We start from the raw sequence: 20,312 nt of genomic DNA, 5'->3' as shown, positions 1-20,312 counted from the left end.
AATTACTCAAAGAAAGGACTGGTCTGCATAGTTGCAATAATTGCAAGTTCAGGAGCACACTGACAAATTATAAGTTATTCCATATGCAGCATTCATAAGGACACTTCTATTAAACATAAGCAATTCACACAGAGACACTCATTACCTCTTCACTATTTCCTGCTCAGTAAGAAGAGTATCCACACCTGGAGCTACCACAGAATAATGATTGCCTGTAAATCTCTGCTTGCACAAATGGCAATAGTAGATCCATTGGTCCAATGTCTGTTCATTTCTATCCAATGGGCTTATAACTAGAGCAAAGGATCAGTTTTGCTCACAGTGGCTCAGAATTGAAACACAATGGAAAGGTAACAATGGTTACTGAGCCAGAGTCCCAGCACTCAGTCAAGTGAAGGCTGAATTTTTAATAGATGGGGGTTATTTCAGCCTGAGAAGTTGCATTAGGTCTAACTGAAGACATAGAGCAACTAATACTGGGATTCACAGTTGAGGATGAAATATGGGTCATTGACTTAAGATGAGGTTGAATGGCCATTGTAACACTTCAGGATACATCCCTTTTGTATTTCAGCTTTTTCATTTGGTCTCATCTATTTTATTACCTTTTCATTTGTCAAGGACTTCATAATTAGAAGTAATTTTATTGGAAGCCAATAAAACCCATTTATGATTCCATAATGCATGCACCTTTTCTTATCCTAATAGAAAAGCATTTAGCCTGGCAACAGAAGACATGCATGTACATCTCTGTAGGCATCCTGCTATAACATCTCTGAATATTCAGAAGAACAAAAAATTCCTAAATGTGAAGAACTTGCCTAAACTGAGGTGGAAAATAAAGATTTTAGTTTCTATCACAGTTTGCAACAGACTGTTGTGCAGCCTAAAATTCATTGTTCCCACAATGAACTCAGACAAAACTAGTGTGAAGAATTCTCTGGAAGTTGTCTGTCAAAAAGTTGTAACAGCAAATACATTTACTGTATCCTGTTCACCACAGTGAAGCATGAACATTTAACCTTAACCTGGATTTTCTTTATACCAACATTAAAACTGAGGATTGTCTTATCTTTTCTATACCCTCTTTTTGTTTTCTTCTTCTTCTTTTTTTTTTTTTTTTTTTTTTTAAATACTCAAGCAAAACGCTACAGAATCTGAAGACTGCATCTAAACAGAACAAAAAGTAATGAGTCACTGTGAGCAAAAGCCATACAGTCACATGACAGAACCTGTATAGTTTAATATACTTTAAATACAGCTTTTCTTCTAGGAAAACTTCTAGCAAGAATAACAAAAAGGATTAGAAGGTAGCATATTAATGCTACTCAACGAAGTTATACAAGCACTCTAATGCAAATTTAATAGCTTAAAAAGGCAATCAAACTTCATTGTCTGGCATATGTGTCTTCCTTTAAATATGAAAGGACAAAATATTTATATAAAAAGGGCAAGATAGATAAACTGCTTAAGCTGCCATTATAGAACTGCTTGTAGATATATTTAAATTTTTGATAGAAAGACTTGCATTATTTCTCAAACCTACTGTTTCATAGAAGCTTCGTATACCCCACTATCTCCAGCTACAGACTCATCAGACACAGCAGCAGACACACAAGCCTTTTTCTCCTCAAGCAGGTGACTGGCTGTTCTTTGTAGTAAGTCAACACCTACAAAAGAAAAGAAGAATGAAAATTAATCCAAGAGATTAATAGTCACACAGACAGAAGCCCATAGCTTAGGAAGTTGTCAAGTTGAAAGCAGTGACCCTTAACTGAGTATCACAGAGTAGTTTTGTTCCACCTCATTAAACATTCTGAGACTGTACTGCTGCTATCACGTATTCTGGCTGGGGATATAACCAAACTGATGAACTTGAAAATGTTCAACTATTATTCCTTCCCAGGAATACAGGCTATCATCATCTGTATCTGTTGAGCTAGTTATTATCCTTCATTATCTTCATTATTAACCCTCATTATCCTGATCTTGAAACCTGTATTTGCCCCGTTCACATTCTGCACTGTAGTAACTCTTCTACTACATGCAAAGTGATTGCCTACTGTTCATTAAATATTCAGAAATCAGACAGATGCCCTCTGCCCAGTGATATAATGGCTAGAAATGAAAAATCCCCCCTGGCTTACTATCATCAAAACCTTTCTATGCTATGGTCTCTTTACTATCAACTACTGCTTAGCTTTAATCTTCAACTTGCATTCATATGCTCGTGTCATGCAGGGAAGCAGCAGCATTCACAGTTCTGAGGCCCTGTGTAGCACTTGGATCTGCTCAGGGGTGAGGAGAATATTGGTATGCGGTATCGTTCCACCTGAATCATGACTTTACATCTGGTTAAGATGTTTAAAATTTAAGGCTTCAGATTAGATGATTGATTGCTGCATTTGTGCTTTTATTTATGACAGTAGGAATGTTTTTTTCCTTGATGATGAAGTGCTCTTTCCCTTCCTCCCCTCCATGCAAGGGGTGAAGGGGATGACATGATTTATTGATTACCCTTAAGAATTACCATGGCAGCCTGAATTGACTTTGACAATGACACAGACTGACTGTGGAAGAACTACATGATATTCCAACTTGGATTCTGACAGCAGAAACATGTGCAGAGGAGCAAATATCTATATGGTTCACCTGTACAGAAAAGTCAGAAACAGACAGAGAAGCAGGCGAGCACTGCATCTAAAGAGCCAATGCAGATTCCTACATGCAAACACCAGCTGTACTGGCTTTAGTAACCTGCAAATTAAGATTCAGGAGTATTCAAATTTGTAGTCTTGTAAAACTTAAGTGTGGGGGCTGATATTTTTCCATGCAGGCTTTATGCCTCTGGCTGAGTTTGTTGAAAATGTTCCCATTCAGTGCCACAGCAGTTCCAAGAATGAAATTACAGGAGAAACACTGAATCTACCCCAGTCTACACGTCACTGCTGGTGTATTGAAGCCTCACCACAAGGCCTGTTTCACTGTGAGGTACTGAGGCATAATTAATTAATATCTGGCTTTTCAAAATCTGAGTTACGACAATCTTAATACAGATTCAAAGATTATTTGTATCACAGATATGACTCTACATGAGGGAGTAGCAGTATGAAGAATCACAGGATGAATTTGTATTTTAAAACTATAACTGCTTATAGACTTAAAGGCACCCTGACACTATCCAGAAAACAGATCCTCAAAAAAGCTCAAGACTATTAGACAGCCACATGATGCCTTTGAAAACAATGAACTAAAGAAATAAAATCTACAATATTATTATGATCCTTTATGTCCCTATGTGTTCCCAAATTAGAAACCTTCTTCTTCCCAGACTAGATGAGTAGCCAGACAGTGTAATTTGTGATTCACTGTAATTTGACAGTGAATTTGTGAAGGATATGTTGCTGAAATATGGCCTGGAAAAATTAAATTCTTTTTCCACCTTTATAAAAATATGGCCATAATATGGCTCTAAAGCAAAACAACTACAGTGTTGCACTATAATAAAAAGACAAAGGACACAATGACTCCCTCCCCCCAAATCCCTTTCCATGTTTTCACAGGTTCAGATCATTAGGACACCAGTCAATTTATTTTTTTCTTACTCCAGTATTGAATGGAGCTGCAACTTGTACTCTATATACCATATATTTCTCTTCTGGTGCCACATTGCTCTGGTCAATATTGAAATTACTACAGTACTGCACTCAGCTAATCTAATTAGCCAACAGACACTACAATTCCTTTATATGTATCTATAAGCAATTCTTTCATGCAGATGTATGTCTGTATCAGTACGTCCAGGTACTTTTATTAAAAACTGGCAAACTCCAGGCACAAGGGTTCAAGCTTGGCAGTAAATACAGGCAATGCACTCTGTAGAGCTAGGCTGTATTTATTGTAAGACACCCAGACTCCTTAGTTAGGGACTTCACTACCAACTCAGGCACAGAAATGTGCAGCTGGGTATGCTTGGTGCTGATCAGGTTTGAAACAGGGCTGCCTGTTTGCAGAAGTGCAGATCTGGCTCCCTCAGTTCTTCCTTGGGAAAAGAAAGCCACTGTGTAACACAAACACACAAATGGTTTGCAACAGACTTTAAGACAATGACACAGAATGACAGTAGAAGTCAAAAAATGTGCAGAGAAAACACAACATGCTGTCAACTCTAACAAAACGCAGCAAAGTCAACACCCTAAGACTGAGAACAAGCCATCAGCTCCTGACAGCTGGGATTTTTGAAGTTCTGACTCTGCCAAAGGCTTTGACAGTAGGAGATGACTAAGTAAGCTGCGTGGCTTTTCCTGCAGACTGTAAGTGGAATTCATTACACCTAATTCTGCCAACTCAAGGTTAAAGTTAACTACTTACTAAGGATATCTTGATAACTCACAGGTCATTCATCCCCTCTTGCTCCAAGGCAAGTAGAATGTTTTAGGATAAGATGATCCATACTTTTGGAACTTACCCCCAGACTGTAGGGGGGAGCTGAGGCTAGCTTTCTAGCTCTGGTCTGTCAGATGGCTAAAAACCTAAAATCTATGAATAAGTGTTAAAATGGAGAGAGCCTCAGTGTAACTTACGTGACACGTGGTCACTTGTCCTCAACTTACACAAAAATGAACTGCACATGTTTCAGTGTCAGCAGGTTCAAGTAACTAGATATGCATACACACATTTTTAAGACCAGAAATCTCTTTTACTGAGGATATCACTTTGCAACCTACTCTTTTGTGAGAAACAAAGTGTCTGATTTCAGATAATTTTGATAGCAACAACCAGCAGAGGGGTTTTTTGCTCTGTGCCCATATATTCCTGACAACACCAAGATCCAGTATCAGTTTTTTCTGTAATTTTTTTCATGACAGAGACCATAATATATGAAACTGCCTTCTGAGGTAGCTGTTGAAAAATGTAGATGGAATCAGGAGGATCATAAGTCTGCACCCAAAACTACAATTTACATAACATCTCTCAGAACTACTGAGTGCCCACCATGGCATACATATACTGATCAATATAATCTTCTGCTACATGAGGTACCTCCCCATTCAAGAGTGAGCTGATAGTTCAAATTTTTCATGTAACATATACATTTGACATTAGTTTTCTGGATTTTTTGGTTTGTTTCTTTAAATTACCTGAACTTCCTTCATGCAGAGAAGGCAGAGGCTGCCTATTGCCTTCATTAAGATCTTTGTCCCCTAAAGGAATCTGAGATGCTGCTCTGGCTTCAGAGTCCAATAATATTTGGTTCTCACAGAGACTAATGCCTGCAAAATCACCCAAGAGGTCACAGTCTTCGAAGTCCGTAGTGAGGTGATGCAGAGGGGAATTCTGAGCCGACATTGAAAACGCAGCTTCCAAAACCAAAGGGGAGCTGGGGGGGGACAAGGAGGACAGTGAGGATCTGGAAGACAGTGATGTGACAGACTTGGGAGGTTCAGTCAATTTGGGATGGTCTGCAGCTGAAGGAGAGTCACTGTAACCCAGTCTCCCATGGGAACTAACCACTTCATTTTCATGAATAGTAGTGATAGGCCCTGAAGGAATGTAGCCACTTTTTTCTTGCAATATGAAGTCAAGTTTATATTGGTAGTCCAAATCTGTTACTTGATCGCCTTGGTTATAGTAGAGATCCGTGGAGCTGAGTGAGTTTAGGGACCCTCTGCTTGATGTGTTCAGAGATCCCCGGCTGGATGCCAGAGACCCCAAACTGCTCCCTGAAGACACAGATAATGTACTAGCTGAGAGGCTGCAAAGAAAGAACAAACACATATGCTGATGTTAAAAAAGAAAAACAGCACAAAGCAGTACAAGGAGAGACAAGATTGACTGAAGCTGCACTGTAACGATTCACAACTGAATGCTGCTCAGGGCATTATGTTTTTTAAGCACTTGTACTTGGCTTAGATCAGTGGGTCCAACCTGCACACCACTGTGGCAATTTATCCTGCTTACAGACTGCTGCCAAACCCTCTTTTCTCCTGGAGAAGGCCTGGCACTAACATCCACCATCTCAGCTGCTATATACCCTCAAAAAACCCCTGCTCCATTCTGATGTGGGCACTCATGGGGTCACTGTGACAGGAACAGTGTGAGGGTGCACGGATTAGTTTGGCTCAAACACCACCAGCTTAGGGGACTTTTGTAAAAGGCTGTTTGGGAGGTTGTTTGCCAGTAACCACAAAGAAACCATTGAGATGTTCACCCCGCTCTGACCCAAGCACAAGGGAGTGGCTCCTTCCTCGGAAAGTACCACTTTCTGCAAAAACACCTCAAAAAGCACCTTGATGGCAGGAACTTGGTTAGACTGTGCCCACCTATCCCCCCCAGCACATGAACCCAGGCCAGGGTCTTTACCACCAAGACCCCCACAGTGTCAGGACTGGGCATGTGCAACACAGGGGGACAAGCTATACAGAACAGTTCTGGAAATTAACTGACCATGCAGAAGCTTTCCTGGAAGAGGAGGAGACACAGACTTTAAAAGATGGATGTTCCCCACCAGACTTGGAAGCTTCCCCACCATGGATCTGCCAATGGGACACCACTGGATCGTGTGGGTGGTATGCTATCTATCCCCCTCTTTCCTCCTACTTTGTTTTCCTACTCTCTTCTCTTCTCCCTCCTTGTTAAATTGTTGGTGCACAAATAAAGTGCCTTTTTGGATGCCAGGTGACATCTGACCTCGTTTGTGTTTTAACTTTGCTTCAAAGTATTCCAGTAGTCCATGGTCATATGGTGGACCGATTTGGACTGTAACAAAAAGGACCCTCAGGAAGGGATCCTCTGAAGCAGTTTGTGCAGCCTGCCCTCTGCCCAGGCAGTGGGGAAGATGGAAGCTGGAAGCAGATGACTTACAGAAGAACTACTTCACATCTAGAAGACAATCCACACTCTGCGTGCACAGGGAATCTGACTACATAAGCACAAAGGCCATAACATGACATCTTTTCCTATTAATAACAGAAGATAAGGGCCCCAGCCAGGCCAGGGAAACTGAGTGTCACTGCTTTGGCTTAGGAGAACTCTGCTGGGTCAAAATGTCAGGAAAAATAGTTCAAGACAGCACTTTTTAAACATTTAAGAGATTATTAGTGAACACTACAAAAGCTATAAACTTGAAAATTTTTGCCACTGGAAAACTGACTTTAACAAAATAAAAAGACCCACAATTCTAAACAAACAAGAGCAAAGCCGAAAAAATTAAAGACTCCTTCCCTAAGCAATCACCAATCAAGATGCAATCTATGGAATCTGGCTCAGCTGTTTGAAATGACTAAGCCAGCCTAGATCCTAGGCATAGGATAGCACAGCTTATTGTGAGAGGAACTTTATGGAATGGTTAAAAGCATTTTTCCAATTGAAGCCACATTTTGTTTTCTAAGAGAATTGGTAAACATTAATGCAGTGTCTGATTGGTGTGTCCCACTGCAATATGCAAGGAGTTTCACCATATTTGGAATGGACGTGTGATTTGGTACCCCAGGGTAGAGTCCAGAAGAGAGAGAAGCTTCCCTAGGACCAGTTACATGAATCATTAAATATCAGAATTCCCATCAGAGCAATGAGTTCACATTTACTGATTACTTCTTTGTTATCACTGTGACCCAGAGTCAGATTTTGAACTAATGACTGTCAGGAAAAATATACTGCTGAGGGTACTTCTCTGTCTACAGAAAGCATAAGTCAATGTTGAAGAATAAAACCAGAACAAACTATTCACATATGAATTTACATGCTTACATATAATCATTGAGCCTCTCCAGTTTTTAAGCAGAATAAAGGCTACAGTTCTGGTAACTTATTTTAGACAGAGCTCATAAACCATTTGGTTTCCACATTTTGGAGATATGACGAAGTAGAAAATCCCGGATTTATTTAAACAGAAGCAAAATAGTGGCTCCCTGCTTAATTATAAACGCTGCACAAAAAATCCATTCAAGACAGTCTTGAGTGCTTACTGAAATTACAAAGGTACACCAGGTTCATCCAGTAGCAAAATCCATTTTCATATTTAAACATTTCACAAATTTTGTTCAGCTTCCAGCTAAGAAAAAAACCCTGACTGAAGTCTAGGTATCTGTGTCCACCAGGCTGTTGCTGAAAACAGACTTTACAGTGTGCGGCCCAGCCTCACCTCCGCAGCTGGGAATGCAGGTACGTAGTTAACCTCGTAGTTTCTTCAAGTTTCTGTACCAATTCTTTTCTTCTCTCCTCTAATTTCAATCTGGAAACAGAGGAACATACAAGTATAGGAAAACATTACAAAATAATTCAGAGATTAAACAGACCATAGATGAGACAGAAGCAAAGTGAAGACGCCTCATATTTTCACCTGGCTGCCAAATACTAAAATAGAAGAGACTTCTAGCTGTCAGTCCTATGGTAACACCCTGTTGAGTTCAGCAGAGTGACTTTACAGGCAGAATACTAAGCACAGTAACAAACCTGGTGATTGCACAAGCAAGCAGAATGTTGGTACTTTCACAGTGTACCAAGGGGAACACACACCTAATAAAAGAATAACAGATGAGCAGTGGGAAAATAGCTGCAACTTCAGGAAAATAAGATCTGCACTAACAGTTTTTAAAAGCCATGCTGTAGACTGGCTCCTCACTTATCATAGTTAAAAAAACAAACCAAACAAAAAAACCCAAACCAAACCCAACAAACCACAACAACAACCCAGAAGAACACTAATACCAGTATTAGTCCTGATACTGAAAGAACTTGGGGTTGCTCTGCAGGAAGTTTTAAATTAAAAGACTCCCTTTGGTTTCAGAGTCTTCATACAGAGACAAAGCACAGTAAATCAAAGCAGCACTCAAGCACAAGGTTTTGAGATGATGGACCATATTTAGGAGTCCTTGGTAAAGATTTCTACATTCCCTACAGCTTTGTCATCACCTCAGAGCCACACAGCATTGTAATGCTGATTATCAAAGTTCACCTTTATGAAAAAGCAGGATAGATCATTCCTGCACTGCTGTCCAGCCTAGCTCTATCCCCACAAATGGTATAATTCCCCCATTCCTTTTGCCTGGCTGCAAGCAGAAAAGCTTCACTAACCTCTACAGTGATTTTTCCTTTTATAGTTCCTTTTTACAACACCCATTAAATTGTTTTCCCTCAGTGGATTCATCCAAAATCCTCCTGTATTTGTGGATTCTCCTCTAGCCCTTGCTCAGTCAACTTACATATCACAAGTTCTCAAAGGACAAATCTGAGGGACAAGAAATTACTTCCCCTCCTTCAACAGAAAAGTTTGATTTTATGCTCAGAAGCCTTTCCTTTCGCCTTTCTGGCACCTCAAGAATGTGTAAATTAAAATTCAAATGCAGAGAACTCTCCAAATAACAAATCCAAAAATCAACCATTTCTTTCTTATGCAAACTGAATGATATACTTGAGAGTTCCCAGAATTCACTCGCTGTGAGTGTCAGATACCAGTAAAAAGACATTAAGTCTTCAATTCAGCAAAGCATGAAAAGCACTTGCTTACACCCATGCTTATTCAGGGAGCAAATCTGGGTTATGCAAAGGTGAGCAAGTTACCCTGAGGTCAGCCAGGGTGTGAACTTCCACTCCACTGCCTACACTGCCTGTGCTCTTACACCACAATAAAGTGTTCAATGCCAGTACTTGCTCAGACTGCTAAAAGTGTACACACTATTTCATTCTTTGCTCAGGAAGATATGCACACAGGTTTCCAAGCCAAGAATTATGCTCATCTATGGTCTCATACAATTTTTTCCTACCATTTTACCCATAATCACTGCCTTCTGCCTTCTTTTAAAGCCTAATTTATCCCGCTTCTTCCAAGCAAGAGTGTTCTTCTCTAGCTCCTTTGTGGCTTTTCAGTAGTGAACTATCATTTTATTTTCAAGGAAGAGGCACAAAAACTGCTGTATGTGTTTAACTACTAAATGCAAAAGGCAAGAAAGAAAACTAAAAGCTTAGGAATTTCTCTGACTGAAGCCCTCAAAGTACACATCTGTAGTTTTTCCACTGAATTTGTACTATTAAACTAAAATGTCTGTTTTTTTCTCCAAGCAAAAGTTTGTTTTCCTTTATTATCTTGAAGAGGTTGATAAATTATATGGTGTAAATTACACTGTAGCTCCTGACAATACATTCTTTCCTGGATGTAATTTCATCTACTGTAATTACAGAAGTAGTGTTAATTTACCTGTAGGTAAATTTCAGAAAGCTGCTAGCCACAAGTCACAAACACAAGCTAGATGATGAAATCACTCCTGGAAGTTCCAAGACCCAGGTAATAACTTTACTATCTAGTAACAAATTACAATTCAAGGACATTTTTTTCATTCCACATGGGGAGAAATTAAAAATATCCCCCAAATATCCTCAGAACTTTCAAACAATGAACTTCCCTTCTTCATAGCATAAACAGGAACTTTAACATACCAAGGCCATGCAATCACCTGAACAGCCAGGGTGTTATCTGTTCTGACATGGGTTTCCCCACAAGTCTCTCCTGTTTGCACCCCTCCCACCTAAATTAATTTACTAACACTCATGTCTCTCCTGCAACAAGTGAGAAATCCTCCAGTTTTGATTTAAATTCTAACATTGCTGAGAGGCATAGAATCTTCAAAAACAAAAAAAACCCCAACAAAACATTAAGAAGTTAAAATGCACGTACCTCACCTTTCAGTGCAAACTTTTCAGTGAACTTGTTTATGACAGGCACAAGAGCAGGGGACAGTTTTGCTGCCAACAGCACATTCAAGCAGTCAAATCATGCATCTGTTTAAATGCTTATGATTATTTAGAAGTTTTGTCAAGTACTAAAGCAGGAATTGTATCTCCATGAATGCAAAATGCAGAGGCAAGAAAGTAGCAAATAGTTCTCAAAAATTCCACAATTCCACAGTTGCTGGAAGACTTCTCAAAGCAGTCAGAGCATACCCCACCTCTGCTTTTTTTGAAGCTGATGTGTTATGGTTTATACCCTTCTCCTGCAAATTGATTCAGAGCACATCTGCTTCTGGCAATAACAGTATCCTACTCCAAAATAACCCAGGGCTATCCTATAACATTTTTGTTTTAACTCAATGAAAGTCTTCTGTTTCTTCCCCCTTTAGAGAAAAATAAAACCCCAAAACAAACCACAAAACCAAAACAAAAACTCTTGTCACAACAAGCTCTGAAATATTCCATAGCTTCTTACACTGTTGCTTCATTGTCACAGCCTGTGAAAACATGGGAAACCTAAGGCATTCATGAAACTTCAAGAAATAAAATAGTAATGCAACAATGGTGCAGTCCTTTGATGATGGCCTGGCTCCTCCACAGACTATGGAGGGAGAATCTTCCTCATCTCCAAGAATTAAAATGCTCATGGTTGATGAGATGCAATTAATTGTATCCTTTCCTCAAAATAAAATTTCAGGGAAAGCTTCACCATCTGTGTCCTAGAAAATTGGAATTTTCATTATGTTTATAGCAGAAATACTCCTTCAAATAGCTTATGGTGAAAAAAACCTGTGATCTCATGTCATTAAGGGAGAAAATTTTAATATCAAAGAATTTCAGGTAGAAATTAACTGGAGATTCCCATTGGAAATTCTACATTTTCAGGAACCAAAATCCAGAGAGAAAATTATTAGAAGAAATGAGAGGGGAGAAAAAATTAAGCTGTGACAAGTATTTGTCACAGAATAAAAGCTGTGACAATTAAGCTGTGTCACCATACATAGAAAAAACCCTGCTATTTAATTATTAATGAGAGACAATGTTACTTGCCCTTTGTGCTACACATTTGGCATCTGACATGTACGGGGAAATTGTCAAGTGCAGAATTTTCTTTGGTACTAAGCAAGCAAATCCAAAACACAAGACTAAGAATTCATCATGAGTCAAGTTTTAGCTATTGTTTAAGCCAGTGGATTATTAAAAACTAAGATTCCAATTATTTATGTGTGAATGTGATTTCATTACTGACCCCTTACTCTCCATTTATTAATGCAACAGATTCACGGTAATTCAAGATACCACCACACTGTTACAACAGACAGGTAATTCTTCCTGTAAAACAGAGCTCCAGTAAGACAGCCCTTTTTCTAAAACATCTTTGTATTATCAATAGAGTGTACTTTCAAACTATTCAAAAGTGTATTTGCATGTTTAAAAACCATGCCTAACACACACATATGTACTTCGTAAACGAAAAATTTCCTCATTACTCAGCTACAGTTTAGGACCCCACATCTAATGCCATTGACAGGAATTTTGCCATTCAGTGAAACTGGAGAAACAGCAGGTGTGCCCCTCAGCAGAGGGAAGTAGGATGGGCTTACGATGCTGATTGTGTTACTACAGTGAGGCATATTATCTAATATCAAGCAAGGACATTTTGGGTTTATTGCATTTTATATGTGCTATTGGTGTCAGTAAATTTATTTCCACCTACAACTCATAAAAGTTTATTTGTGACAGTCATCTCTGATAGTCTTGAACTCTGAATCTGACTAAAAGAATTTGTTGTTGGAGTTGCTTCTGTTAAGAGTCAGGTAATAGCAAGTTAGAAAACTTTTGCAGAAATTATACTTCTCTGAACATTTTTTTTCCTTTTAGTTACATTTTTGTATGTAATAAAACTCACAGAAAGGCTTCAGATGCTGCAACAATCAAGATACTCTTTGTAACCTGAGTTCAAATGGTTTACAGCTATTATCAGAAATGAGTGAATCATGTATTGCCCTCCTGCTGGTACGTTGACATTCCTCAGTTATTTCACATCTGTCACAGGCATTTTCATGCCGGTAACAAACACAGAGCAACTGATATTGCAGAGCATACAGAGGGTGTTCACATTCTCTCACAGTACAGGGGACTTCTTTGTGCTTCTGCCCAGTGGGCTAATAACAAATTTAATTAAGATCTACATAGAACAGTTACTGAAGGAAAACAGCCCGTCCAGGCACAGTTCAGGGTCTGTAATGAATACAAAGGTTAGATTACAGAAAGCAGCATTTAATAATAGCAGAAGACAACTCCTTACCTTTCAGCAAGTGCTTGACTGGGTGTGCTTTTTACAGACAGTAGCTCTTCTTCAAGCCTCTTCCTTTCTGCTTCTAGCTGCTCTAGCTCATCTTGAGTACGCTTGCGTGGTGTAGTAAATTGGAGTTCCTTTAAAAGCTCTTCTTTTTCATTGATTAACATTAGTTTTTCCTTTTCCACATCCAGTGCCCCAGGCCAGGCCTCACTATCTAGCTTTGAGAGTTCAATCTTCAAGTTAGCCATGCTAAAACAAAACAGGAGATTTGTCTGAGCTCAACGTGGCACATAAATACCAGCAACGGGAGAGATGCATTTTGAATGGTATCAGAATATAACAACATTTTCTTCTCAAAATCATACTTCTGATAAGTTTCACTTCACAACGATGCAGACTATGCCTGAAAACCAGGCTACCTATTCAGGCCAACAGCAAAATGCATACGCATTAAAAACTCTTGTTCAAATGCTCAGTGGAAGTCATAACGTTAGTAGAAGCTTTATTGAAAGTGATTTGTCTGGTAACAGCAGTGGTACAATGGTTTGTAGGAGTGTGATGGATTTCTCCCAAGTTGTTGAAGGCTGACTGCTCCTCAGAAACAATGACCATGGTGAGAGAATGCACACCAGAGCAAGGTGCTCAGCAGCATCCATGCATGCAAATTTTGAAAGGCAAAAGTATTGTTCTTCTGTGGGATTGTATACAAGATAATAGGATAGTGGCCACATAAAGAGAACAGAGGTTATTAACTCAAAGTTTATGTTTGTGCAACTGCTGTTCCCATTGCAGATGTCAAACCACAGAGCTAAGACACCCCAGGCTCATTGATCCATGTGTTGTGCAGATACAAGCATGAAGCAGAAGCTTCTCTATATAACTATTGTGGTACAGCTCAGTTCTGATCAGACAGCTTATTTCCAGTGCTCAGTCTCCATAATCATTCTGTCTATGGGCTTTGCACTGTAGCTTAAAAAGTGCAGGTTTTGCAATAAGGACACATAATCTGGGGAAGATTATGGGGAAGGCTAAAGATTCCTGTTATAGATGCCATGTGTATAACAAGATGATAACTTTCAGTCACTTCCAGCCTTAGCCACACCTGCACCAGTTGCACAGCTAAAGCTATGGAAGCTGTGAAGTATGTAACAGTTCCCTGCCTTCTGCACCTCTTGTAGGCTGGGGAAAAGGCCAAGAAAAGAGAATTCAACACAGAAAAATGTTCCCGTACAATCTAGGGGAAAAGGAACTGACCATAGTTAAATGCACCTAAGTCAGCTCAAAAACTGATAAAATTCCATGCAACTCAAATGTTACCAGGCACTGACAGTTCTGACAGATTTGTGGGAAAATGTGTTTCTTTCCAGTTTGTGTTCTGTGATTAACAAAACAAATAATAATATTCTTATTTTGCATCTCCAGTATTAATTTTAGAGTATACTAAGGCATTTGTTTATGGTCAAAGCTAAGAATAGTTAATGCTGAATCTAACTATCCCTTTGCTTATATTAGAAGCTTAAGGGGAAATAACCCTCTTTTTCCATAGTAACATTTCTTTTTCATCTGCATGTCAGTGAAAAACAACAGCATCAAAAATTAAACCAACCCATACTCTCAACCAAACCATTGCATGACCAAATTTGACTCACAGTATTTTAACAGAAAAACAGTGTAAAAGAAACAGAGATACCATCAGCAGTGCTACCATAACAATATGGTGGGATGAAACAAAATATTTCAACATAGTGTGTACCTATTACATATATAATTTACATTCACAGTCCTTTAGAGGAGCAGTACTCAGAGGGAAAACAACCAAAAAAATTCAGATGGATAATGAAATGTCAAGACTTTTTTATCCAGATCACTGGTTCTAGGCAACCTTGTTATGAAAGTAGCCACTACTGACAGCTGTTTGATGGCTTATGGGAGGAGACAGTGGTCTCCAAACAGTTCTTTTGCTCCCTCTGCTACAGACAACTCTCTGTTACCCCACCTGATGCTCCTTTCAGCTGCCTCATCAGATAGGCAAAGGACTAGATGAACATGAAAACTGAACTGGTCTCACTCTTTTAAGGAATTTCTTGCTCAACATGGAATATTAGCTAGACCTTCACCTCATCGGGACAGGATTGTCAACATGCTATACTAGATCCTTCTGAATAATAATTACAACTTAATTTAGCATAGTTTATACAACACTGCACCTCTTCAAGACCTTCTGCTGGCTAGGAAACATAAAACATGCTCCACACAAGACTATCTGATAATTTTCAAGTAGGGAAGTTCACTTACAAGATTCCCTATTTCTCTTAGTTATTTTAACAGAAAACAACTAAGAATTTGCAAATTTAATATTTCAGGAAAGGTGGTCACAGAATTATAGAATGGTTTGGGCTGGAAGAGACCTTAAAGATCATCTGGTTCCAAACCCCTGGCATGGGCAGGGACACCCTTCACTAGACCAGGCTGCTCATAGTCCATCCAACCCGGCCTTGAACACTTTCAATGATGGGGCACCTACAGCTTCTTTGCACAGTCAGTTCCAGTGTCTCAGCACCCTCAGAGTTCAGAATTTCTATGTTACAATGATTATTACAATAGCCATAATAATTTAAGGGGAGTTGTAATTAGGTACTGAATTTTATATGCTAACTGGTGTGTATCTTAATTATTCTAGTGTATGTACACTTTATTAAGTTCACCCTGTAGTCACTAATGAAACCAGTATGTGCAAGCACTATACAGACTTTAAGGGTGCCTTCAAAGCATATGATTGTCTATTTAAAGCTGAAAAGAAACACACTAATGTTAAACAGAACAAGTACTTAGTTATGCAAAGGTAAGTATGTGAGCTACTGAAATTTTGATCCACATTAGTGATTAGTTTGTGAGACAGTAAGATCTCGTGCTGATGTACTCTACAGTTTGAACATTGCACTTTGCTCGTTTTTGATAGAATTGTTAAACTGATACTATCAGGAACTTTTAAATATTTTTGTTCCAGAAAGGAGAAATAAAACACAATGTTGGGAATTCCTGATAACAAGACAGCCAAAACAGAGGTTAATCTGCTTTTGGACCAATTATGGTTGAGAAAAATGTCATCTATCTGCATCTAAAACTCATCTAACAATGAGTATTATATAAATGATTTCAAGCCAAAATCATACATGTTCAATACTGAACAAACACAATAGCCATAGCATTCTTTGTTGAATGCACTGATTACACAATAACATTTTATGATCTGAAATGAGGATATAAAGGATTACTGGTTTTACCTTCAGATGACAGCTACTACTCTGTATGAGAAGGCAAAAAAATATATTGGTTGTGCAGCCTCCTGCCTTTAAAACAAAGTCTCACTATGCTTTTACCTTATAAGCTGCAAATTTGTTTTCTAACTGACCATGCCACAGTATACCATTCAAAATAATATTTAAATCTCAGATTAAATGCCATTTTAGGCATATGTGGGGAAAAGTTCTATTTTTTTATTTTATTGCCTTGAAAAGTGTTAGAAAGTGATCTAACAAAACTAATAGCTATTAATAGAAAAATATATCACCCACTTAAAAAAAATAATAAATCTCCCCCTGGTATTAGGCAGCACTTCTGGTGCACCAGAAGACATCACTGTAACCCTGAACGTTCTGCTTTCTGATGCCCATTCTTCACTGATGTGGCAGTTCATCAAAATGGCACTGTTTACACAGCAACAACGTAACTTTATTTGAGCAGCATTCCACATTCATCAGTGGAGTAGTTCCTGATTTCTTTTCTTCTCAGGTTAAACTCATAAAAAAAAAAAAAAAAAAAAAACAAAACAACCCAGACCAACCCCACAGTGATAAAAGTATTTAAATTATTTCCCAGGGAAAAAACAATTAAGCCCACTACGTCTGCACTCAAAGTTTAAAGCGACTCTAAAACTATAGAGCCTTCAGTGGCACAGTAAACTGAAATGATGATCCCAAAGAAGGATGTAATGGTCATAAAAAACCTGGTGACTACTTTCAGTGGAAAGCCAATTCCCTCTATTGCTTTAATTCAAAGGGCAATGAAGCTGATGAAGGGCCTAGAACACAAGTCTTACAAAGAGTAGCTGAGAAAACTGGGGTTGTTTAGCCTGGAGAAAAAGGAGACGGAGGGGAGACCCATTACTAAAAGGAGGTTGTAGAGAGCTGGGTGTTGGTCTCTCTCCCAAGTGACAAGGGATAGGATAAGAGGAAATGGCATCAAGTTGTGCCAGGGGAGGTTTATATTGGGTATTAGTAAAAACATCCTCACTGAAAGGGTTTTCAGGCACTGGAACAGGCTGCCAAGAGAAGTGGTTGAGTCACCATCCCTGGAGATGTTTAAAAGATGAGTAGATGTGCTGCTTGGGGACGTGGTTTAATTATGGCCTTGGCAGTGCTAGGTTAATGGCAAGTAAGACTTGATGATCTTACAGGTCTTTTCCAGCAAAAATGATTCTAGAAATCCTGAAATTGCCATTGATTTGTTACTGTCTGCATTTTTTTTTTCTTAACACATTCGACTGAGCATTAAATGTAAAACCTACTATTCAAAAGCACCTTTTGCTCCTGGAAGTCTGTTAGCATTCTGAAGGAAAAGAAACACGCTGCAGTATTGCCCACAGTGCCTCCAGCGGGCAGCCCACTAGATGTCACTGCGAGCACAATTTTCGTGCTGCAGAGCCCAGACACCTCCCCAGCTCAAGACTGTAGCTTAACCCTGTTACCTTCTTTTTGCTTCTTCATATTGAAGACTTAGTCTGACCTTCTCTGCTAAATTTGATCTACTTCTTGCTCCAATCTGCTGAAAGAAAAAAAAAATTAGCCTTATTCCTGTGTAAAGATGTTAAACGAATCAAGAAAACCTACAAATAGGCTAGAAAAATCACAACTTAAAAAAAATAACAATACACACCTGCTGTTGAATTCCTAGTCAGATCTACTCAGATGTAGAAAACAGTCCTGTTTTCTTCTGACCCAGCTAATCTATTTTTAACTACCAATTGTCTATATTCCATCAGAGTAATAAAGCAAGAGAATTTTCAAAGATGTCTTTCCATGAACGCACCCAAAATTTGAACTCTGCTGAACTCACTTGGGAACTAATCTGTACATTTCAAAGTAAGACTTCAATGAACTTGCTACCAAACACAGACAAACTTATCTATGTGTGTGGAAAATCTCACACAGTCTCTTCCTTATAAACTTACCTCACAGAAGTTCAAAGAAAGTACTAAAATGAAGCACAACTTCCTGTGCTTGTAAATATACTGTCAGTGAAACAAAGAAGGTTTTAATGAACCACTGAACAATAAGTTCACCAATAGTTTTTCAGCTGAGTGAAACGAAATTACACATTTAAATTCTGAGATCTTGTTTCTGAAAATTAAAAACATCTTCATGCTGAATTAAATCTGTAAGGGGAAACATTCCCTACAGACAGATAAAAATATATATCATCTACTACATTGATCTTCACTGTACTGGAGCTATTTTATTAAATCAAACTGTCGTTAACACTTTACGACAAACATATAAAGTTCATCTGAAACTTGATTTAAAATTCAAGGGGAAAAAAATCAGATAACTGATTTTAAGTATTCTCTCTTTAACACGTACATAGATGTACCTGTCAGCAACAGTCAACATCCACCTGATTCCAGTTGTAGTAAGCACAGCATTCTGATGGAATTTCTCTTTACATTTGACAAAACAGAAGAAAGCTCACCTCACCAGAAATGTCAGTCTGAGACCCTGTATCCAGAGTTTGTCTAGAAAAACACAGCTGGGAGTTTACAGAGCTGGAACTCAAGTCTGGTTCAGATGTCCCAGTGGTCTGGTCAAGATTGAATTTCTCTCTCAGCTTTGCAAGACTCTGTCCAAGAAACAAATAAGGAAGTGGTGTTTTAGTTCCTTTGTACTTTACCTTGTTTACACTGATTTATCTCCTAAAGATGTTAACCTAATAGACTCTAACACAAAAATTCTAGGTTTATTTCATATAAAGAAAAATATCCTTTCAAACAAGCTGTTGGCAAGTGATACTCAGGGTGACTGACATCAGAGATTTTTATTTTTTTTTTAAACTTGTCAACCAATTAAATACTTTAAGAAAAAGAATCTGCTTTCAGAAAAGGAAATAGAGAAATTTAAAATTGAAAATTTTCATCAAGTTAGAAAATGGCCATACATCACAAAAACACATCTCAATTTTGTCAACCTAATGTTTTGAATTGTGGTTTTGAGGCAAAAACCTGCATTGTACCTTACACAGAAGTTGGGAAATCTATAGTCTCTGACATACAGTGGCTTACTGAATTAGGAAAGTCTCAGGATTCATGCAAATTGATTTTAATACTAGTTTGGCTCAAAGAGTTTTGAAAATCTCTTTAAAAGTATAAAATGCAAAGTATCATTAATGAAGAAAGCTCAAAATACCTTCATTAAATCTTGTTTTTCTCTCTCCCCTGAGCTTATTGCCTTTCTGATGGACTTCAGCTCACTCAGGATGGCTTTAGCCTCACACAGTTCATACCTGCTCTGGCCGCTGGACATTTTTTTGTCAATTCTGTGTAAAGAGAGAATATTAATACCAGATGCAGAAAATAACATCAACATCTTTGCAGTTCTGCTCCAGGCAGAAGCATAGTTAGGGAACAGAAGGGAAGGAGACGAGACACAGTTTCCTGTATTAGAAATGCAAAGGGGAAAAAGGACACAGAAGCTGCCATTAAAACACTTACTACTTAATCATTGGCAAAAATGTCAGGCTAACACATACACAGTGCCCAGTGGATGGGTTTTGCTGACATCAGGAAATTTCATGGAAAAATACTTGTTGACTCTAAAACCACCTCAGCTGAACTACTGGGGCCTTAGCAAAGGCAGAGACTCCACAAGCAGTTCTAGTTGATCCAGTTCTAAAGACATAAGGGGAGCATAGCACTAAAGACTCCAATACATGCTACAACAAATACAGCAGTATTGTTGACAACAGTCAGAATTCCCATCCCTACCATGACTCTTTGCATCACAGAAGTAGCTTTTGAGTACATCTTTCATACTATTAACTGCCTGTGGTCCTTACAAATTCAGAATTTATTATTAGTAGAATTCCTCTAGCCAGACTCACATCATGACATGGGCAGCCAGGCAAGCCTAATAAGCCTTGCAGAAAAGTAATGTAACCAGCTCCATTCTTATCTTGGCTTCCTTCTCCTTCACCTTAATCCTTGGCACAAGCAGTCTAGAGCAGCTGTTCTGCT

The 20,312-nt window shown here is 38.6% G+C and overlaps 1 protein-coding gene across 9 annotated transcripts in view; it reads right to left on the bottom strand.

Annotated features, from left to right (window-relative positions):
• WWC2 (WW and C2 domain containing 2) overlaps window positions 1–20,312 on the bottom strand; it is a 102,528-nt gene that overhangs the window by 22,599 nt on the left and 59,617 nt on the right. For 7 of the 9 annotated variants that reach the window (XM_071743244.1, XM_071743246.1, XM_071743249.1 and 4 more), the window contains 7 exons: window positions 19,486–19,615; window positions 18,776–18,922; window positions 17,775–17,851; window positions 13,034–13,276; window positions 8,144–8,233; window positions 5,142–5,755; window positions 1,547–1,670 (listed from right to left, as the gene is read on the bottom strand). In XM_071743244.1, the coding sequence (XP_071599345.1) occupies window positions 1,547–1,670; window positions 5,142–5,755; window positions 8,144–8,233; window positions 13,034–13,276; window positions 17,775–17,851; window positions 18,776–18,922; window positions 19,486–19,615 (1,425 nt within the window). The remainder of the gene's footprint in view (window positions 1–1,546; window positions 1,671–5,141; window positions 5,756–8,143; window positions 8,234–13,033; window positions 13,277–17,774; window positions 17,852–18,775; window positions 18,923–19,485; window positions 19,616–20,312) is intronic. The other 2 variants (XM_071743245.1, XM_071743247.1) reach the window with 1 other exon arrangement.

Source organism: Heliangelus exortis, chromosome 4 (genome assembly GCF_036169615.1).
Source record: "Heliangelus exortis chromosome 4, bHelExo1.hap1, whole genome shotgun sequence".
Lineage (NCBI taxonomy): Eukaryota > Metazoa > Chordata > Aves > Apodiformes > Trochilidae > Heliangelus > Heliangelus exortis.
The sequence above is the reverse complement of the archived record's forward strand: the minus strand, read 5'-3'. Positions and strand labels throughout refer to the sequence as shown.